Source organism: Hyperolius riggenbachi, chromosome 4 (genome assembly GCF_040937935.1).
Source record: "Hyperolius riggenbachi isolate aHypRig1 chromosome 4, aHypRig1.pri, whole genome shotgun sequence".
Taxonomy (NCBI): Eukaryota; Metazoa; Chordata; class Amphibia; order Anura; family Hyperoliidae; genus Hyperolius; species Hyperolius riggenbachi.
Genome location: NC_090649.1, coordinates 57,548,918 through 57,572,065, shown reverse-complemented (window position 1 = coordinate 57,572,065; position 23,148 = coordinate 57,548,918). Strand labels below are relative to the sequence as shown.

The following is a 23,148-nucleotide window of genomic DNA, read 5'->3' as shown; positions in this document are numbered from 1 at the left end:
TTGCCCATATGTTTTGTCTTAAATACCATTGCTTCCTATCTATCACGACCACCAAGAAAATCCAAATTTTCGTTCGACGAAAATTCATTCAGGCAAAATTTTTTTCACTCGTTCATAATCGCTTGTGTCCACCAATGGAGATTATTTACAACCAATCCGATCAGAATTTCTGATCGCTTGAACGATTTTTCGCTAGAAATTGGTCCGTTAGTGGCCAGCTTAAGAGTTCTGATTCCCCATGAGCTTGCTAGGTAATCTGTAACCTCCCTGTTTCTGTAACACTGCGCTATAGCAGCTCTTACCTGTAACTCCTTTCATGGGAAGATTGCATGTAAACAGCTAGTGCATTACATAAGCATCTGCACAGACGCGCCCCAAGTACCACGCAGCTCCTTAAAAAAAAAACATAAAAAGTCACATGTAAACATATGCAAAAAAAAAAAAAAAACATATCTCTATCACCCTCATCTTATCCAAAGTTTTCTGCATCTCCCCAATACCGATCATACTACAGTTATTCCACGTCTCTTCCACCTCTAATGTGGTTAAAAAAATAGTTAATTCTCCTATCTCCAATAATTTACACAATTGAAGTTCCTCTCCTTCATTATCCCCCAGCGCCAAATCAAGCAATTCACATAGAAACAAGGAACACCAAGAGCCCCAATAGTGTAATATGTACTGGTAAATGGTTACTAGATAGAGTAAATATTAATACTCACAAACCAGGGTTACCATTAGGCAACCACTGTAAAAGCAGGTGGGGAGATTTTCCTGACCCCACTCAGGAATAAGAAGTCGCTCTCTGTAGATGAGGAAAAAGGGGGTTCAACCCTCCACCTAGGGTGGACTCAATATTATGCAGGAGAACAGAGGCGCCAAAAGGATAAAAGGAAGCTAAATGAGCTTAAAAACCAAATTATTGGCAAATAGAGGAGGTAGTGGTAGACTTACCTCCTCCAAGTAGACACACAACGACTGTAGTAAAGACAGTCAATTTATTTTTTATTTATGAACTCCAAATATGCAACGCGTTTCTCAGGTTTGATCCCACTTCATCAGGCAATAACAACGGAGTAATAGCATATGTGGTCAGTAGCAGAGCCAGGCACCTCTGAATTCACAGAATCACTTCAACCAAGAATACAAACAGCTCAAACAAGAATCAAATAGTAAAAGGAACTGCAGTGAAAAGAATGTAATTAATAAAATTACTTTTTTTTTTTTTTTTTTACAGCATTCATGTATAAATTATTAAGGCCTCTTTCACAGTGGGACTTGCGGTTTGATATGACGTTAAAGTCGCAATGCAAATTACAACGCAATGCCCCCAAAAAGCTACTTAATGCCCTGTTATCGTCATACAGGCAATGATAAGTATGCTTCCAAGCCATTACTGAGCATGTGCAAACAGTCCAATGCAGCTAATAACGTGTATAACGCACAGCATGCAGCACTTTCTAAAAAAGCTGCACATTACACACAAACGCAACATGTGCACTGTGAAAGTTGCACAGACTTACTATTGCTGTGCGTCAGTCTGTGTCAAAACATTTTCTAACGTGCAACTTTGACGTCGCACTGTGAAAGACGCCTTAGTCCAGGGGTCTCAAACTCGCGGCCCGCGGGCCATTTGTGGCCCTCGATACAATATTTTGTGGCCCTCGCCAGCAAAAGCTTCCTTATAGTTCGCTTCAGTGATCCCAAGTAATCCGCCGCATCCCCGCCGCTAAACGAGGGCTGCAGAGCCCCCAAATCGCCCAGGAGGCAATCCGCCAGCATTTCCTGGAAGGGGCAGAGCTTTCAGCTTCAGCTCTGCCCCTCCTGACGTCAATCACCACACAGATCGCCACCTCTCCCCGCCCCTCTCTGTGAAGGAAGAGTGAGAGGGGCGGGCAGAGGCGGCGATTCGCCGCGATTGTGAAATTCCTTATGCGGCCCAGCCTCATCCAGACTTTGCCTCCTGCGGCCCCCAGGTAAATTGAGTTTGAGACCCCTGCCTTAGTCTATGTTTGCCCATTGTAAAATCTTTCCTCTTCGGCCAGACATGCGCAATGCACCCCCGACTGGAGGAATTACCAGGGCAGCTAGCGGAGGATCCAGGTGGCTCGGGAGGATTGCGAGGGACCAATCAGGCTGAAAGAGGCTGGATTAAGCCTCAGGTATGTATAAATTGCTTTTTTCTTGTCTCAGGTTTCTTTTAAGTTAAATTAAACCAGGAATGGGGAGAGGTGAACAAGTCAGATGATTACCTTAGTGCAGGGTTGTCAAACTCAAATACAAAGTAAGCCGACATTGTACACTGGGACCAGGTCCCGGGCCAAACCTCAATGTCTACTGGTGACCTTCCTCCCTTATAAAGTTCCCAGGTGTCTAATGATCCCCCCTCCAACCCCTGTACAGTTCCCTGGTGTCTAGTGGTCCTTCCTCCCCATACAGTTGCCTGATGTCTAGTGACCCCCAATCCTCCCCTATACAGTTCTTTAGTGTCTAGAGGCCCCCACCCTCCCCTATACAGTTATCTGGTGTCTAGCGATCCCCACCCTCCCCTATACGGTTCCCTGGTGTCTAGAGACCTCCACCCTCCCCTATACAGTTCCCTGGTGTCTAGAGACCTCCACCCTCCCCTATACAGTTCCCTGGTGTCTAGTGGCCCCCTCCCTCCCCTATACAGTTCTCTGGTGTCTAGTGGCCCCCTCCCTCCCCTATACAGTTCCCTGGTGTCTAGTGGCCCCCACCCTCCCCTATACAGTTCCCTGGTGTCTAGTGGCCCCCACCCTCCCCTATACAGTTCCCTAGTGTTGAGTGCTTCCCCTCTACCTCCCCAAATTGGCTTCCCTGGTGTTCTAGGGCTTCACCTCCAATATAGCTTCCCTGGTGGTCTAGTGTGGGCCATACATAATGCAAAGTGGGAAAACATATGAGGGCCAAATTTAGTGACTCTGAGGGCCAGAGTTTAACATGTATGCCTTAATAGTTGGTGGTCCAGAGGCCCCCCAGACTCTCATAGTGACCACTGTTCCGGGACAGGGTCCCTCTCGATCCCCTAGCAGAGAACACGGCAATGCATGAGCGCCTGCAGACTGGGAATGTTCGAGTATGAGAGCCCTTTTACACTTACCACCTCGCGTTACCCTTTGCTCGTTGCAATGGCTATTACAGACAATGGAACGTGACACACTGCCTGCGACGTGACGGAAGTGCTCCGGGTAACGCAGGCGTCACCGTGCAACTTCCACAGTAATCTCGGAATGCCATGCCATGATATTATTTTCTTCTCTTGGGTCGCACAGGTGCCATTGCTTAAAATCACACGGCATGAAGAGCAACAGTGTATGCCCGGTGGAACCGTGTATGTGTGTATGTGGAAGTAATCTGTGTATGCCCAGTAGAACAAAAGCTGCTAGTGCTCGGCTTTTAACCTCCATGCAGAAGCACTTCCTACCACTGGGCATAAGCAGACCATACTCACGCATTCCCACTCCATAAGCCCCCATCCACAGCCGCACTTGCAGCTAAAAGAAACCTATATGACAATTTGTGTTGCATAAATATAGAGGCACCCTGCCTGCACTGGAATGCTGGGCTGTAGGAGGCTTCTGACTGCTAAGGTAAGTAACTTATTTTTGAAAGGACAACTGTAACGAGAGGGGTGTGGAGGCTGCCATATTTATTTCCTTTTACGCAATACTAGTTATCTGGCAGTCCTGCTGATTCTCTGCCTCTAATACTTTTAGCCATAGACCCTGAACAAGCATGCAGCAGATCAGGTGTTTCTGACATTATTGTCAAATCTGACAAGATTAGCTGCATGCTTGTTTCTGGTGTTATTCAGACAATACTGCAGCCAAATAGATCAACAGGGCTACCAGGCAACTGGTATTGTTTAAAAGGAAATAAATATCGCAGCCTCCACATAACTGTCACTTCAGTTGTCCTTTAAAGAGGAGCTGTCAGCCTTACTATCTCATAAAAAACACATATATAAGTAGATAAATACTTGCTCTACTTACATAACATATTACATACACAACATATAATATTGCACTGTCCACGTTTTGATTTTAATTATTTTTCTACATCAAAAAAAGAGAAAATCCTTCTTAGCATTTCCCATTTTAACTGTGGCTATTTTGAAGCCAATCCTGATGTCATTTTCTGCCCTACTCTCCTCTGCCTGATTTGCCTGCCCTTCACTATAGAAAGTGCATTGTCTCAGCATGAGAATTATTGGCCAATCAGAGAGGAACAGAGGTGTGGGAGGGAAAAACAGGAAGGAAAGTGGCTACAGCCAATCAGGCTGCATTAGGTAAGTTTGAGGGGAAGTAGAGAAGCAAAAAAGGACAACCCAGCATCCCCTGCAACTTCCTTTTTGAGTACCAAATAAGTCAGGTAAACTGAGGAATGATCATTTATCAACAAGAGAAGTAAAGCAGGCCATACACTGGCCAATTCGACCGTTTTGATTGAATCGGCTAGAATTCGATGCAGCAGAAAGCATGATCGATCGGCAGATCGATCGATTTCTGGCCGATTTTGATCGAATTGATCGATCGGTCTGGACGGAAAATCTGGGTCGATCGGCTGCAGGCAGCCGATCAATGGCCCACAGGGTTGCATTGGATCGAATGGTGCAATACTGCATTTCAATCAAATTTCAATCGATTTCAAATTTGATTCCTACTGTGTGGCACACATCAGATAGATTCTTGTCAGATTCGACCTGATAGGCATCTGACAGAAATCTATATGATGGTCGAATCTGCTGCAAATCTATAAGTGTATGGGCACCTTAATAGTGATTTTATCTTTAGGATTGCTTGGTTAGCATCCTTATTATTTGTTTACCAGATAAAAATAAATAATTGATTTTTTTATTTTATGCCCGACAGTTAAACTTTAAAGTACCCCTGACCCTCTTTCCCTCTCCCCTTAAACTTTCAATATTGATTTATTGCTTGTGCTGCGACTAGAACACATCACCAGCCTCCCCCCTCCTCTGTTCTGCTCAGTCGTAGTCTTCGACTGAGGCAGAGCGTCAGATATGATCGGGGAGGAAGTGACAGTTCTTCCTCCCCGCTGTGCGATCATAACCCCACCCCCTCCACCTGCCGCATTAGTTCTGTCTGTGTTTCATTGCATTCAGCGTGCAGAGAAGCTGCGCTATGTGCGGACTTTTGATAAGTGAGGTCGGATATTCTTCTGACCTCAACTAACATGAGCCCACACACAGCGCAGCTCCCCTGTGCGCTGTGTGCATTGAAACACATAGGGAACTAAAGTGGCAGGTGGAGAGGGCAGGGTTATGTACGCACAGCGGGGAGGAAGAACTGTCCCTTCCTCCCCGGCGATCATAATCACCCACTCTGCCGTCTCTATGACGGCAGAGCTCTGTAAGCCGGTCAGGAGCCGATTTCATTCGCCTCTGACCCTCTGATCAATGTGAGCCAATGAGATTGTCTCACATTGATGACAGGGTCAGGATCCAATTAAATCGGCTCCTGACCGACTCACTGAGCTCTGCTGTCATACTGACAGCAAGGCGAGTGAACTGCGGCGGGCAGAGAGCGACGCAATTGGTGGGAGCAACGAGAGCGTGCGGAGGCGGTAAGATCTACACCCTGGCAGGAATAACAGCCTCCAAAGAGGGCATAGATTTCAATCACCGCTGTCAGAAAGCGGTTACGTTTATCACCTGAGGTAGGCAAATAATAACTAAAGCTCGCCATGCAAACAAACATCGATTTTGGTCACCCAAATGGGCCCCACCAGCCAGCCATTGTGCCCCCCAAAAAATGTGAAGCTGATGTGGAGTTTTTGGTCATCAGCTGCAAGCCACAGTATTCCCCCGGGGAGTTCACCTCCATCATTCTAATTGGGGTCTACATCCCCCCCCCGACGCGAATACAAAGAATGCCCTGAGTGCACTCAGCGACAGCATCTCTCAGTGGGAATCTGCCTACCCGGAGGCCTTCTTCATCATCCTGGGTGACTTTAACAGCACAAACCTGCGACAGGAGATGCCCCGCTCCAAGCAACACATCTCCTGCCCCACCAGGAACCGTAACACCCTGAACCATTGTTACACTACCCTCAAGAATGCGTACAAGGCTACTCAAGGTGCTGCACTGGGGAACTCCGACCACAGCCTAATCCACCTGATCCCCACCTACAGAAGGCACCTTGAAACCACAAAGCCTGCTGTCAAGACTGTCAAAAGGTGGTCAGACGAGGCCAAGATGGAGCTACAGGCCTGCTTAGAATGCACTGACTGGTCGGTCCTGGAGGCACCCTCCCTGGAGGAATGGGCCGAGAACATCACCTCCTACATCAGCTTTTGTGAGGAGTTGTGTGTCCCATCAAAGTCCTTTAAGGTCTTCCCTGCGCCGCCTCCGTAAACTCAAGGAGGTGGCGCACAAACACGGCACTCATGATGAGTTCAGGGAGGCAAGGAACACCCTCAACCGTGAATTGCGGGATGCCAAGAGGGCCTACTCCGACAAGCTAGGGGACTGTCTACAATCAAACAACCCACGCGAGGTGTGGAAAGGCCTTAGAGCGGCTACAAACTTCAAACCCCCCCAGCATGCAACCCCCAGCACCACACTGCCCGAGGAACTCAACGAGTTCTACTGTAGGTTTGAGCACCATCCCAGGCAGTTTGCTGATCCAGCGCCCCCGGCAAGGCCCTCCCCGCCGAGGGCCTATGAGGACCGAGGGCCGGTAGAGGTCCAGGAAGCAGACGTACTTTGGCACCTCCACAGACTTAATGCCAGAAAGGCAGCCGGCCCAGATGGCGTGTCACCAACTTGCTTGAGAACCTGTGCAGAACAGCTGGCCCCCACGCTCACCTCCCTATTAAACAGGTCCTTGACGGAAGGCAGAGTCCCCTCCTGTCTCAAAAGGTCAACAATCATACTGGTACCAAAAAAGCCGGGCAACACGGAACACAATAACTTCAGACCTGTGACCCTCACCCCCATCGTCATGAAGATCTTTGAACGACTTGTTCTCGCCCACCTGAAGCATTTTACCGACTTCCTCCTCGACCCACATCAGTTTTCATACAGAACTAACAGGTCTGTGGATGACGCCATCAACATCAGCCTGGGGTACATCACAGAATACCTGGACAGACCTGACTCCTACATCAGGATCCTGTTCCTGGACTTTAGCTCTGCATTCAATACGATCTGCCCAAACATCCTGATTGACAATCTGGCGCAGCTCGGAGTCGACCCCACACTTTGCGAATGGGTAAAGGACTTCCTCTCTAATAGGACGCAACAGGTGAAGCTTGGCAACTGCTTCTCCAGTGTGAGAACTACCAACACGGGAGCTCCACAGGGGTGTGTTCTGTCCCCTCTCCTGTTCTCACAGTACACCAATAACTGTACATCATCTGCTGACTCCGTAAAGGTCATCAAATTTGCCGATGATACCACTATCATCGGTCTCATCGGCAGGGAGGGGGAACAGGACTATCGCATTGAGATCGAGCGAATCTGCAGTTGGTGTGTGGACAAAAAGCTCATCCTTAATGCAGCCAAAACAGTGGAATTGATCCTGGACTTCAGGAGACCCCCCCCCCCCCACAACCAGTCCTCATCAACGAGACCGAAGTCTACAGGGTCTCTAGTATCAGGTTCCTTGGAACAACCATAACTAGCGATCTAAGGTGGGGACAGAGCACCTCCAGTATCCAGAAGAAGGCTCAGCAGAGACTGTTTTTCCTACGGCAATTAAAAAAAAATGTGGTATGCCAAAGGAGTTGCTGTCCAGCTTCTACACTGCCACAATTGAAGCCACCCTCTGCTCCGCCATAATCGTGTGGTTTGCAGGAGCAACTGCCAGGGATAAGTATAAGCTTCAAAGAGTTATCAGCTCAGCAGAAAGGATCATAGGCTCTCCTCTGCCATCTCTAGACCTCCTTTATACTGCTAGAATGAAGACAAGGGCTAACAGGATTTCGCAGGACGCTTCCCACCCAGGATGCCGCTTCTTCAAGCTCCTTCCATCGGGTCGACGCCACAGAACCATCCGCCCAAGGACTAACAGGCGTAGAGACACTTTTTTTCCACAAGCGGCCTTCCTGCTGAACTCCGGCTCCTCAGTGGTACTCCACTCAGCCCAGATACGCCCGGCTGACGCACACTCGAGCACGGGCCAGACAACAAACCCCTACGAATTACTACAATCAATCACTTCCTAGGGGCTGAGGGATGAGACATAGTTTCTCTGCAGCACCAACCAACACATGGTGGAGCTCACAACCTGTGCGTGTTGCTTGCCTGTCTTGCTTTTATTTACTGCCTGTCTTGCTTGTATTTACCGCATGTGGCAATAACAATGACTGTTTCACTGTGTGTTGCTTGCCTGTCTTGCTTGTATTTACTGTTAACATCTTGTCAATGTCTGTCTTACTCCATTGTCATTGCCATGTGAACCACAACCAATTCCGGGTTCGACTCCGGTCGATCTTGGCGAAATAAAAATTCTGATTCTGAGCTGCCACTGCGTGGGGCTCCAATGATGAAAGTACAGAGGACAGCGGTCAGGTAATGTATCTTAAAACATTTGGGGGGATAGCGGCCAGAGGCAGCGAGGTGGTGTCACAAGGCCGATTCATAAAAGATTTCATAGTAGCCAACAGATCTCCTTCTGATCAGATTTGATCAGAGATCTGTCTCTTGTTCAAATGTGCCTATCCCAAGATGTATGGGCACCTTAAAGTGGATCCAAGATAAACTTTTAGTTTCAAAAGGTTTTTATTAAAGATTACGATTAATATTAACAGCATTTTGGTTCACCCTTAACAAAGGGGATTGTTTCATTAGAAAATCAGTTTTTAGCAAACAAAGAAAAAGGTCAACAAACAAACAGGTCAGATGATTGCTCATAGTGACAGGTATTTATAGATTTTTCTGCACACCCTATTGAGATGATGTATTGCTCCTAGAAGGAGAGAGCACTAGATCGTAAGCCTAGGGCTGGGGAGGCCGAAAGCCATGGTTGCCAGGTTCGAGTAAAGGATAAGGTAGCATCGTTAATTATAGCTAATAGCCTTTCAGATATTAGAATGTCCATAATGATAGAGTCTGTCATTTCAAGTGACAGGGTAGGTTTTAACCATTGCCGAGCAATGTGAAGTCTGGCTGCCTTAGCTATATGTTGTGAAAGCCTGTGTTGTGGGTATTTCCACCTTTGTGGTTTGTGCCCCAGAAGGAGCTGGAGTGGGTCTGGTGAGAGAGGTATTTCAAGGGCAGTGCCTATAACGGATGTCACCTGGGCCCAGTACTTCTGAGCTACAGGGCAGAACCACCATATATGGGCCATATCACCCAGCTGTCCACATTGTCTAAAGCAACAGGAAGGCTTATCATTGGACATGGCATGTAATTTCTGCGGAGTTAGACATGTGCGATGAAGGATTTTAAAGTTCGTTTCTATACGTGAGAAGTAGCTGCTCCCTTTAGCTAAGGTAAGGCAGCATTTGCTCCATTGTTTAAGCGTAAGGGTCACACCTAAGTCGGCTTCCCAATTTCTCATTGATAGGATCTTATCGTTTTCCAAGGGTTGAGATATGACTGAATAGAGGTAGGAGATGAGTCCGCCCTCCAGGGGTCTCTGGTCACACCAGTGTTCATAGGTAGTACGCGATGGGGTAGGAAGCGTGGCTTGGCTTAGTGTACTCAAAAAGTGGAAGATTTGTAAAGCCCTAAAGTATTCTTTAGGTGGGAATGATGTATGAGTACAAAATGTTGTCCAATTCGGAAGTTGATTATTAGATTATTAACCAAAAAGTTGGAGACATTTAAAAGGTTATGTGAAATCCACCACTGGAAGGGTCGTGATTCCCAACCCGGTGGAAAGTTAGGGTTGCCAAAAATTGGTAGTTGTAAGGGGACAACAGATTGTAATTTTTTTGACAAATCTAATCTTATTCCAGATGGTGAGCGAGTGGGCTGACAAAGGTGATTGTGTTTTATATTTAGCTGGAGTAAGGTGGGGAGACCACTGGAGGGCAGCTAAGCTAATTGGAGCCAGAAGATCATCTTCAATATCAGCCCAAAGAGGGCGATTTTTAATAGAATGCATCTGTTCCAACTGGGCGATTTGGGCTGCCCTATATTAGCTAAATAGATCGGGGACACCTAGTCCTCCTCTCTCCCTATTGAGGTGCATAATATTCTGTCTTATTCTGCTTTTCTTGTTACTAGCTATAAATTTATTTGAAGATGGAGGTCTGTAAGTCTTTAAGTGAGGCTTTAGTTACAGGGATAGGCAATGTCCTGAAAAGGTAAAGCAGGCATGGGAGTAAATTCATTCGGACAGAGTGTATACGCCCTGACCACGAAATTGCGGGAGAGTTCCACTTATTTAATTCTCGTCTCAGCTCGGACAGCATCGGCCTGTAATTTAATGAGAAAAGGTCTGTAGGATTCGTTGAGATTTTAATACCTAGGTAGGTGATGTATTTTGATTGGTAGGATAGTCCCGTCTTCGTAGCTTGGGTCTCCGCGTTTTGTTTAGGGATATTTGTAAGAAGTATCTCTGATTTATTAATGTTTAGGGTAAGTCCAGATAGCTGTACAAACTGTTTCACTAGATGCAAAAGGTTGGGTATGGAGGTGTGGGGGGAAGTGAGCGTTAATAGAAGATCATCAGCGAATAGATTGACTTTGTATTCAGATTTTTTAACCTTTATGCCTTGAATATCGGGGGATGCACGGATTTTATTAGCTAGGGGTTCTATTATAAGGGCGAAAATGGCTGGGGAAAGTGGGCACCCTTGTCTTGTTCCCTGTTGAATAGGGATAGAAGTTGGATAATCGGTGGGAAGTTTAAGGTGGGCTGTTGGATTGGAGTAGAGACATTTGACGGCTTGGAGGAAAGGGCCATTAACACCTGCTTTAGTAAGCGTATCAAGCATAAAGGACCAATCTATCGTGTCAAATGCTTTCTCCATATCGAGGGACAGCAATGCGAAAGGGGTTTTATTGCACTTTACTATATGTAACAAGTTAACAACCTTCCTGACGTTGTCTGGGGCCTGGCGGAGCGGTACAAAACCAACCTGGTCTCTGTGAATAAGTGAACCCAGGACTTTATTTAGCCTGGCTACTAATATGGTTGTTAAAAGTTTATAATCAAGATTTAATAGTGATATAGGCCTATAGTTTTTTATGTCTAGCGGGTCTCTTTTAGGTTTAGGAATAACTGCAACTATTGATTGTGGGAATTCTGGGGCTTGAGTTTTGCCATCTAGGATAGAGTTAAATAGTTTTTTTAGGTATGGTATAAGGAGCTTTTTAAATTTTTTGTAATATATGGCCGAGAAACCGTCTGGTCCAGGTGCTTTTCCATTTTTTAGTTTTTTAATGGCCAGGAAAATTTCACGATCAGAAATTGGGGTGTTAAGGGCAGTTGCTTTGTCCGGTGTGAGTATCTGGTGAGGTGAATTTTGGCAAAATGGATTAGTGGTTGAGTGGGTTGGGGAAGATGGTTTAGCAGCATATAGTGACCTATAGTAGTCAGCGAATTCTGAGTGAATTTTGAGCGGGTCGGATGTAATCAAGCCTGTTTTAGTCTTAATTTGCAAAACTTTATTAATGGCATGATTACGTTTAAGTTTGCGAGCTAACCACGTGTTAGGTTTATTATACTGCACGTAGGCCTTTGATTTAGTCCACCTAATAGCCTTTTCTGTCCGAGCCAAGAGGAGGATGTCTATTTGTTGTTGAGTTTCCTGAATTTGCTTATAGAGATATCTAGAGGGGGAAGAGGCATGGGCCGTCTGTAGTTGGAATAGCTTGTGTTCTAGGTTTAATTGTTTTTCAGTTTTAGCTTTTTTCTTTTGCGTAGCAATTTTTATAAGTTGACCCCTGATAGTTGATTTGTGGGCCAACCAGAGGATGTCCGGCTTAATTTGGCCTGTATCATTCAATTGAAAATAGTTGGCTATATGCTCCTCCATCTCCAAAACTGTCTCTCCATCTGTTAAAAGACTTTCGTTGAGTCTCCATGGAGGTCGGGCGATAGGGGTTGTAAGGAACGAGCATGCTATCCATACTATGTCGTGATCTGACCATGTGCTAATCAAAATAACTATGTAACTATGTAACTATGCATTAGTTAATTTCCCTACAACACCATCTAGTGGCTAATACTTGTAATTTAAAAGATTACAGAAAGAAGATCAGGGAATCATATTTTAAATAATACTGGATTCACGTGTAGAAGTTATGATGTCTTCACTATAGATGAGTTTTAGCAAAGCAGTTCCTGAGATCAACGCAAGCCAATATGTCCTATATTGGGGTATGAAAAAAGTCATAAAAGGGTATAGTGAAAAGTGTGACCCAGGCCAGTGGGACAGCAATATAATCAGAGAGATATTCCGAGCATCAAAGATATGACAAGAGGAAGGCACATGTGCTTAATATTTGCACGTTTCACTTTGTCCTTGCAGGTGTGAGCCTCCGTTAAAGAGACAGAAATGTCCAGTAGTTCCAATTATCGGGAATTACCTTCGGCTTGCTTTAAGCAAATAGGTGAGAGGTCTAATGTAGTTGGAAGGCTATTATCTCAGCTGGAGCATAGTCCTAAATTATAACAGTAAGTATGAGGTACTCACATGTCCCCTTATGAGGAGAAAGATCAGGTCGTTGTCAGGTAGGCCCAGGTCCGATGGTAGTGTAGGTAGGAAGTTTGGCCTGTATAGACGCGGCCTCAGGTTGAATTTCGTGCACCCAGTGGGAGCTCACGTAAACTAGGAAGGGCGCTGACGGGTTCTTCTGGAAGACCAGACTCTTGCCGGGCGCGAGGATCTCTGTGGTAGTGATGTGGTCGGCATGGGTTCCATTCGTATCCCCGCTTGTTCCAGCTGCCTGCGGCCTTCCTCAAGCGTGCGGCAAGAGTACACAGTGTCGTTATGTGTGAAGGACAGGGAGAAGGGAAAGCCCCACCTGTATCTTACCGCGGCCTTTTGGAGAGAGGTGGTCACAGGTTGGAGGTTGCGGCGGCGCTGAATGGCGCCAGATCCGCGTAGAGCTGCACCGAGCTGGGTACACCATGGAGAGCAGTGAGGTTTCTGGCAGCTTTGAGGACCAGATCACGAACTTCCTCAAACTGGAATTTTAAAACGACATCCCGAGGGAGATCAGGGTTGCGGGGCTTCGCTAGCGCTCGGTGAATTCGAACCATGCGGAAAGAGCCTTGATCCACCTGAGGTAGGAGAGCACTAAACAGGTTTAAGGCTGTAGGCTTCAGGTCTGTAATTGCCTCTGGAAGGCCTCTTATACGCACATTCGCTCTCCTGCTGCGATTTTCGGCATCTTACAGTCTGAGCTCCAGCATTTCAATGTTCTCAGTTTGTTGATCTATTTGGAGTTTGTCCTCCTCCTGCGCTTGTGCTATCTCATCAACCTGTTTCTCGATGGCGTCCACTCGGTAGCCCAAGTCTTTAATTTGGTCAGTGATGTTTTTGACCGCCTTTTTCAGTTCAAGTCTGAAGACACGCTGGATGTGTGTGAGGAGATCCTCATGATTTGGAGGCAGTTGTGGTGTCAGATCCAAGTCCGGACTGAAAGCCGGAGGCGTCTCTTGTCTGTCTGGGGTGGAGGGGCCGCTCCTCGATGCCTGACCCGTCCCGTCGGCCATCTTGGATTGGAGAGGGCGGGAGGCGGCCTGAGAAGAAAGCTTGGCAGCGGGCGTGGAAGTGGAGATTTTCTGCCCGTTCTTCTCCTTTCCCTTTCCTGACATACTCAGATGCAAGGTCGGAGAGTATGGGGGTTGAAGGGGTGCTGTATATCGCTACTATTGCGGGTGGAAACCTGCCAAGGAGCGGAGCGACGAGAACTCACATGTGATCTCGTCGGTGCCGCGCATGCGCCCTCCCCAAGATAAACTTTTACTCATTGCATAATTGTGTTCCTTTCCTATTGTTTATAGGGCATTCCTCAAGCCAAATACTTTTTTTGTTTTAATACTCTATTTCCCTATAAACTAAACAAGCCACGTCCACAGCTTTTCAGAGAGCCAAGGCACTTTCAGACACTAGCAAGGGCTGATGGGAGCTCAGTCTGGGCAGGAGGAGGGGGAGGTATTACTAGCCGGAGATTTCAGAGGAAGAGGGGAGGAGGGAGGATTAGGTTTTTTTCACAGGCTGAGTGCTGAAGATGCAGATAAGCTTGCCTGTGTGTAATGTTTACAAACATGGCTGCTGTCGTATCACAGGAAGAAATATATATATTCTATTGAAGCTGTTTGCAGCTAGATTTGCAGTGTAAACTATCTAAACTTTAGATAAGATGTATAGACAAGTTACTTGTTTTAGTTAGTTTTTCACCTCGGATCTGCTTTTAGAGGCACTAGTCTACTTTAGGGGAACCAGCAGGAAACCTTATAGGGAAATTTCAGTAATGTGATTGGGTGGACAGCAACAGTGGTGTAGCTAAGGAGGTTTGGGCCTCAGTGCAAGTTTTACATTGGGGCCCTTTTAAGCACTCTATACATAACAATTGATATGGCACAACAATACCTGCAAAGAACAGCCAAAGTATTAGAGGTAAAAGAAGGGGATGAGGGAATAGTTTGGTAATGATTACCACTGTTCAAAGCATCTATAGAAGTGATCATTAGCAGCACAGGGCCAATAAAGAGCTAATACTGCAGTTGAAGGTGGGCCCCGGTGCAGTCGCAACCTCTATTGCTACCCCACTGCTCTCGAACTGCTAGTTTCAGATAGGCCAATCACAACTGTCTTGTGCTGTAGATGGTGCTGTGATTGGAGAACTGCTCATTATGAGGTATCCTGCTGGATCTGCGAAAGTCAGAGGCGTATCTACTGGGGTGCTGATATAGCATATGCCATGGGCACCACTTACTGGGGGGCACTGCTCCATAGCATCATTGGTATTCTCTATACAGATTCTATTTTTTTTTTATCTGGAGGACATTCTGCTACCTGGTTACATATTTTGGGGGACACGCTGAGAGTTATTTGGGGGATATGTATAGGCTGACCTACTGCGATACTCCAATCTTATAGGACATGCTTCACTTCAGGCACTCCAGGCCCCCAACACCTTAATCTCTAGTTATCTGGCTTGAAGTCACTGCCATGCAGGGGCGTAATAATAGACCCTACAAGGGATGCAGCCACAGGGGGGGCCCAGAAGCCACAGGGAGCCCAATCCTGAGAGACTGACAACTAAGGAAAAGGAGAGAAAAAAACTTTCTGCTCTCTGCGCCATTGTTCTAATGACTGCATCTGCTCAATCACTGATAAGGAATCATACAAAGTTTTGCAAACAAAAATGTGTAGATAGCCCTTATTCGGTGTACAGCAGGGTCTTGTGTACCGTGCTGTTCTACCACCAGCCTCTCTACCCCTCCCCAAGTGCTGTGTACTGTAGTAATGCTTGAGGAGTCTGAGCATGGAGAGAAAAAGCTTTGTATTCTCTGCACAATTGTTCTAATGCCTGCATCTTGCTCAGCCCCTTATAACAAAACACACAAAGTTTTGTAAGGGGGGGGGGGGGGGCATCCAAAGTTTTGCAGGGGGGCCCAGTGATTTCTAGTTAGGACCCTGCTGCCATGTATCCCTTTTCTTATTTCTCTCTGCTTCAAACACAATAGGTGAATGATAGCTGAGTGAGTGGTGCGCCCTGAGGCTGGAGCCTCTCTAGTCTGGGCGCCCCCTTACCTGGGTTTAGATTTCAATGTTAGCCATAGGATCTGATTTCCCTAGATACGCCTCTACCTAAAGTAGTCTAGTGCCAGGTAACCTGGGTAATGAGGGTCAGAACAGGTGCCAGTCAGATCCCTGGACACTCACCAGGCCCTAGGCACCTGTTGACTTTTGGCTGTGGGACAGTGGGAGGGATGGGGAGGGATAATGCTGAACGGCACAGGGATTGCTATTAGAATATAATGCCCCACTAGATCGGGTACTTCTGTGCCTAGGTCACGGTATAGCGGTCTGGCAACTGCCCCTGCTGCGCCCAATAGAAATACCAGCACTTGACTCTCCCCGCAGCTGACAGCTGGTTGCTAGGATACAGCGGAGCCGCCAGCAGCATGATGGGTAATAAAGTCCCACCGAGACAGCATGAAGAAGGCGGGGCCTGTAGGCTTTCCTCACGAGAAGCACCGCCCCTTATCGTTACCCGGGAGTTCGGTGACGTAGTGTATCCCCGCCCAGGTCGGTGAAGCTGCTGCTCTGGTGCCATGGCGGAGAGCGACGGGAGGAGATGGTGCGTCCCCGGGTGACCCCGAAACAGGTAAGAGGCGCCCGCTCACTGTGCCTAATGCAATGCAATGGCGTGCGGTGTAACCTAACCCTACCGTGCGCGCGGCTGATTCACCAGGACAGGTGCACAGCCAGCATTACCCCCAGCAACCAATCTGCTTCCGTTGCTCACTGAGGCGTGGGCTGTGATTGGTTGCTCTGGGCAACTGTGGAAGTGTGCTCCAGATTTCTCTCCAATCTCTGTGTGATTCTTCATCAGCGACACTCAGCACTATAATATATTATAACACACCTCTGTCATTACTGCGCTATAATATACCTCTCATTACTGCGCTATAATATACCTCTGTCATTACTGCGCTATAATATACCTCTGTCATTACTGCGCTATAATATACCTCTGTCATTACTGCGCTATAATATACCTCTGTCATTACTGCGCTATAATATACCTCTGTCATTACTGCGCTATAATATACCTCTGTCATTACTGCGCTATAATATACCTCTGTCATTACTGCGCTATAATATACCTCTGTCATTACTGCGCTATAATATACCTCTGTCATTACTGCGCTATAATATACCTCTGTCATTACTGCGCTATAATATACCTCTGTCATTACTGCGCTATAATATACCTCTGTCATTACTGCGCTATAATATACCTCTGTCATTACTGCGCTATAATATACCTCTGTCATTACTGCGCTATAATATACCTCTGTCATTACTGCGCTATAATATACCTCTGTCATTACTGCGCTATAATATACCTCTGTCATTACTGCGCTATAATATACCTCTGTCATTACTGCGCTATAATATACCTCTGTCATTACTGCGCTATAATATACCTCTGTCATTACTGCGCTATAATATACCTCTGTCATTACTGCGCTATAATATACCTCTGTCATTACTGCGCTATAATATACCTCTGTCATTACTGCGCTATAATATACCTCTGTCATTACTGCGCTATAATATACCTCTGTCATTACTGCGCTATAATATACCTCTGTCATTACTGCGCTATAATATACCTCTGTCATTACTGCGCTATAATATACCTCTGTCATTGCTGCGCTATAACACCCCTCTGTCATTGCTGCGCCGTAACACCCCTTTCTGTCATTGCTGCGCCATAACACCCCTTTCTGTCATTGCTGCGCCATAACACCCCTCTGTCAGTGCTGCGCTATAAAATGCTTTTGAAAACAAAGAAAACCCTTAGAATCCCCCAAGAGGACATGGACTAGTCCAAAACCTGTCGGTTCTGTCAGACTTTGACTGCATACCTTTTTCACTATAGTGGTCCTTTAAAGTTAATCAAAAGGTGAAAGTTAGAGCTGTCGGGAGAAAGGAGAGGATCATATTAAGGTCCTTTTAAGTGTGCCTGGCTTGGTGGGGTAGGGAAGTCACTGCTGACTGGGCCAGCTGTATTCATCTTCTCTGTCCTACAGCATCTTCTGCTTTCCTCCTACCCTACTGTCCAGATACTGAGGATCTGGATGAGGGGCAGAGATTAGGAGATGCCATGTGGCGCAGAAAACTGAAATGGACCTGAACTTTTTGCACAAGGCACAGGGAAAACAGAGAAATGCACCATGTTTTCTTTTTTTTTTTTTTTTTTTTTTTTTTTGAGAGAAGAGCCTGTCTAATTCCCCCTCATCTGTAATCGCAAGTGTTATTTGATCTCTCAGCTGTGCCAGCACAGAAATTTGGCAGTTCTTGGCAGAAACAGCTAATAGGTAAACAAAGGGTTAAAGGTGGCCATACACTGGTCGATTTGCCATCAGATCGACCAACAGATAGATCCCTCTCTGATTGAATCTGATCAGAGAGGGATCGTATGGCTACCTTTACTGCAAACAGATTGTGAATTGATTTCAGCATGAAATCGATTCACCATCTGTGAAGCTGCCGCCGCCCCCAGCCAGCTATACATTACCTGCTCTGGCCGGCGCGAGTCCTCCGGTCTCCGCTGTCTTCTTCTCCGCGCTCGGCTCCAGGGCTACAGCTTCGCTTCACTTCCTGTCCGGGGAAGTTTAAACAGTAGAGGGCGCTCTACTGTTTAAACTTCCTGTCGGGACAGGTAGAAGTGAAGGCTGCCGGAGCCCAGCGCGGAGAAGGGACAGAGGGGATACGCGCCGGCCAGATCAGGTATAGTATTGCTGCTAGTGTCGGTTGTCTGACATTCGAACGCCGCTATCGACGCACTCCCGATGGCGATCGAGCAAAATCTTCTGCGCGAACAGATCGACGGAAACGGTCTATTTCGGACGGAAATAGATCGTTCGGTCGGCATTTGCGCAACGATTTCACAGCAGATTCGATCACAGTGATCGAATCTGCTGTATATCGGCGGGAAATAGTATGTGTATGGGCCCCTTAACGCCCTGTGTTTACATATTAGCTGCTTCTGCCAAGGACTGCCAAATTTCTGTGCTTTCCATGAAAGCAGGAAGTAGACACACTGCAGATTTATAGCAGGAGTTATGTGAGCCTGTAACAAAGAAAGGTTGTTATGCTGTTAAGATAAGATAAGCATCTTTTAGAGCAGAGAGAAAAGCTGGCCATACACTAGGCCGATTCCCACCAGATCGACAGCAGATCACTGGGATCGAATCTGCTGTCACATCGTTCCCGCTACACGCCGAATTTTGATCCATTTCGTCCGATCCCGTCGATCGCTCCGTGCGGAAAATTACCGTCGATCGCCCGCGGGTAGGGAGCGCGTCGCTAGCAGCGTTCGAGTGCCCGACGACCGACGCAATAGAGCCCGCATACATTACCTGCTCCCCCGGTCACCGCTGCTCCGTCTCCGCGCTGGTCTGGTCTCCAGGTCCGGCATGCTTCACTTCTTCTAGCCCGGCAGGAAGTTTAAACAGTAGAGGGCGCTCTACTGTTTAAACTTCCTGCTGGGCAGGAAGTTTAAAAGCATGCCGGACTTGGAGACCAGGGCGGAGACGGAGGAGCGGTGACCGGGGGCAGTCGCGCTGGCGGAGCAGGTAATGTAGGCGGGGGGGGGGGGGGGGGAACGGCGGCAGCAGCACCACCACCACAACAGATTGTGAACGGTTTTAGGCTGAAATCGGTTCACAATCTGTTTGCAGTAAAGGTAGCCATACAATCCCTCTCTGATCAGATTCGATCAGATAGGGATCTATCTGTTGGTCGAATCTGTTGGCAAATCGACCAGTGTATGGCTACCTAAAGTTCTGAGTTCACATCCGCTTTAACACTACTGGCTGAGAGAGCACCTGAACATGTGAGTGTTACCACATTACCCCAACATGCCAGGTCAGTATTACAGCTTTATCTGCCACCGGTGCCAGTTCTGGACTGCCAACAGTGCCAAGCAGTGTGCCACCATATTATCATGCCATGTCTAAACTAGATGTGATTGCTGCGGGTCCATATGTATATGTCTGTAACCTGCATATGTGTCTGTGTTTTGCCCAGGTGTTTACTGGAGCGCACATGCTGCTTTCGTCACTCGCCCACACACCTCTGCCTCTTCTGTTCTCCCGTCAGTCTGACTGAGCGGAGATCCTGAGAACAACATGGACACCAACCTGCAGAAGAGGAAAGAGAGCCGCAAGGCTCTGCGCATTAAAGTCATCAGTATGGGCAATGCAGAAGTGGGCAAGGTAGGAACAGGCAAGAGTCTGGCCATCCAGGAATGGTTATTCAATGGGCTCTAGATGCTGAAGTGTAACCATCCTTTCTTCTATACCAGCAGGATTCTTATTCATGTCCCCTTTCCAGGCCATTGTGAGGTACTGCCAGTCTGATTGGTAGCAAGAACCCAGGGACCCCCACCCTCCCCCAGCGAAATTAGCATGGGAGCCTCTCTTCAGATCCAATGGCTGGTAAAACACACACACCGACAGTGCTGCCAATTATTATTCCTACCCCTGGCAAATTTTGACTTAAAATTACTTTTATTCAAGCAGCAAGTCATTTTTTTGACGGGAAATGACATAAGTGTCTCCCAAAAGATAATAAGACGATGTACAAGAGGCATTATTGTGGGAAAAAAACATTTCTCAGCTTTTATTTACATTTGAGGAAAATTGTCCAGTCCAAAATTATTCATACCCGTCTCAATCAATAAAAAAGCCTTTATTAGCTATTATAGCAATCATATATATTTGCAGACCAGCTTTTTTTGCATGTCTCCATAGGTATTTTTGCCCATTCATGTTTAGAAATGAGCTCCAAATCTTTCAGGTTGGAGGGTCTTCTTGCCGTCACCCTGATCTTAAGCTCCCAATTTTCAATTGGATTCAAGTCAGGACTCTGGCTGGGCCACTCCAAAACATTAATGTTGTTGTCTGCTAACCATTTCTTCACCACTTTTGCTGTGTGTTTTGGGTCATTGTCATGCTGACATGTCCATTGGTGCCCAAGGCCAAGTTTCTCTGCAGACTGCCTGATGTAGTTGTTGAGAATCCTCATGTATTGCTCTTTTTTTCATGGGGCCGTTTACTGTGATTAGGATCCCTGGTCCATTGGCTGAAAAAACAACCCCAAAGCATTAGGTTCCTATCACCATGTTTGACAGTGGGGATGATGTTCTTTGGGTTGAAGGCTTCTTATTCTTTTTTACGCTAAATGAAGGAAACATCATTGTGACTGAACAATTCAATTTTTATTTCTTTTGACCATAACACAGAAGACCAGAAGTCTTCTTCTTTGTCCAGATGAGCATTTGCAAAGGCCAAGCAAGCTTTTGTGTGCCTTATCTGGAGAAGTGGTGTCCTCCTGGTCTGCATCCGTGGAACCCAGCAGTGTGCAGTGTCCGTTAGATTGTCTTCCTTGAGACATTGCCACCAGCAGAGCCCAGATTCACCAGGATGGCCTTGGTGGTGATCCTTGGATTCTTTTTCACCTCTCTCGCTATCCTCCTGGTGTCACTTTTGGCTTCCGACCACATCCTCTGAGATTTTCCACAGTACAGAACTTCTTGTATTTTTTAATAATACTTTGCACTGTAACCAATGTAATATGGCAGCATATGGATTTACTGCATCAGCCGCCTAGTCCTGCAGCTGTGTGCCGGGCAGGAAAGCGTTAGGTGTGACCCTGTAATATGGCAGCATATGGAGTTACTGCATCAGCCGCCTAGTCCTGCAGCTGTGTGCCGGGCAGGAAAGGGTTAGGTGTGACCCTGTAATATGGCAGCATATGGCTTCCCTGATCACATGAAATCTGCAGCAATACCATCTGTTATGCGTATAAAGAGAATCTGCAGGAACAGAACTGATTATGCCATGTTATGGTAACGTGTTGACTTTCCCTATACTGGATTCCTATGCTCCCAATACCTATTACAAAGGAGGAACTGCAGTCAGACGTGTGGCCAAAATTTTAGTCTGATCAGAAAGACCTATTGCCTGCCCCACACACTGCACACTGATTTCCAACAGATTTCAGTGCAACATCTACCTAGCTCCGCTCCACCAATCTGAATGCTATGAACAGCTTTGTTGATTTCAGGCAGCGCAGCACCAGCACAGTGATGTTATCTCGGCACGCTGCAGTGGATAAATGCTGGAATTTGACATGCTGGTATTCAGTCCCTGCAATTAGTGTGTGTTCTCTGTCTAGGGAATGGCATAGTCTATGGCTCCCGTGTGTACACTGACTTGTTCAGACCTGTTCCCAGACATTCACTAGAAGGAAAATGGGTTCCCTGTTTCTGAAGCACCTCTGTAATGCAAGTGATGGTGTCAATTTCATTATTATTTACAGGGAACCCGAGGTATATGTTATATGGAGGCTGACGTGTTTATCTCCTTTCAAATAATACTCATTGCCTGGCTGTCCTGCTGATCCTCTGCCTGTAATTCTTCCTGCCATAGACCCTGAACAAGCATGCAGATCAGATGTCTATGGCAAATCCGCTGCATGCTCATTTCAGGTGTGGGACTCAGGCACTTCTGACCAGAATGATCAGCAGGACTTCCAGGAAACTGGTATTGTTTAAAAGAAAATAAATACGGCAGGTCTCATACCTCGGGTTCTTTGCAAGTTCCAGGGTACTGTACAAACTGAGGACACAATGATTCTGCAGTTATACAGCACTGACCTATTCTGCAGCACTTTACAGAGTACATAGTCATGTCACTACAAAATATAGGTAAAAGGCTGCGCATCCCTGACCCAATACTGTACAATTGAATGGTTAATCGCTGTGGCGCACACCGCCCCCCCTGGACTAAAATGTACGCCCGCATCCAAACAATGCAATACTGGTCTATGGAGAAATTTTAGCTTCCATCATAGTTTTGCATGCAAAAATATAGATATACTGGACATCTGCACCAACGTTGAGGTAAATCTCCAGAGCAGATGTCCTAACACTAAACTGACCTAAGTTAAAAGCAAATGTCTTTACCCTGGCAGCTGCTATGCTAAAATGTGTAACTTACATTCAATACAGACAGCAGGAAACAAAGCAAGCGCTCACCAATATGGGCCGCATCTGAATGACTCACCACCTCATATGCACCGCTTAAATAGCTCAAATACACACTCAGCAATCAGACAGATGCAAAACATATGCAAAACTAAACTAAATACTTACCATGCAAAACAGGATAGCACAATGGGTGCTGCTAGCCTGGTAGTTACAGAACTGTGGATACAAAATATAGGTAAAAGGCTGCGCATCCCTGACCCAATACTGTACAATTGAATGGTTAATCGCTGTGGCGCACACCGCCCCCCCTGGACTAAAATGTACGCCCGCATCCAAACAATGCAATACTGGTCTATGGAGAAATTTTAGCTTCCATCATAGTTTTGCATGCAAAAATATAGATATACTGGACATCTGCACCAACGTTGAGGTAAATCTCCAGAGCAGATGTCCTAACACT

General features: G+C 46.6%; 2 protein-coding genes across 9 annotated transcripts in view; one reads left to right on the top strand and one right to left on the bottom strand.

Annotated features, from left to right (window-relative positions):
* Nucleotides 1–16,313, bottom strand: part of EFR3B (EFR3 homolog B) — a 417,050-nt gene extending 400,737 nt beyond the window's left edge. For 4 of the 7 annotated variants that reach the window (XM_068280088.1, XM_068280080.1, XM_068280087.1 and 1 more), the window contains exons 1-2: nt 15,842–16,056; nt 303–392 (exon numbers count right to left, since the gene is read on the bottom strand). Coding sequence is in view for 6 of the 7 variants with exons in the window: in XM_068280080.1 (XP_068136181.1) it covers nt 303–318 (16 nt within the window). In the remaining variant the exon portion in view is untranslated. Of the gene's footprint in view, nt 1–302; nt 393–12,637; nt 15,471–15,841; nt 16,057–16,172 lie in introns of those variants that run through there. The other 3 variants (XM_068280081.1, XM_068280082.1, XM_068280083.1) reach the window with 3 other exon arrangements.
* Nucleotides 16,126–23,148, top strand: part of DNAJC27 (DnaJ heat shock protein family (Hsp40) member C27) — a 35,697-nt gene continuing 28,674 nt past the window's right edge. The window contains exons 1-2 of one of the 2 annotated variants that reach the window (XM_068280091.1): nt 16,126–16,286; nt 19,724–19,911. In XM_068280091.1, coding sequence (XP_068136192.1) covers nt 19,825–19,911 — 87 coding nt within the window. In that variant the 5' untranslated portion in view covers nt 16,126–16,286; nt 19,724–19,824. Of the gene's footprint in view, nt 16,287–19,723; nt 19,912–20,027; nt 20,134–23,148 lie in introns of those variants that run through there. The other variant, XM_068280092.1, reaches the window with a different exon arrangement.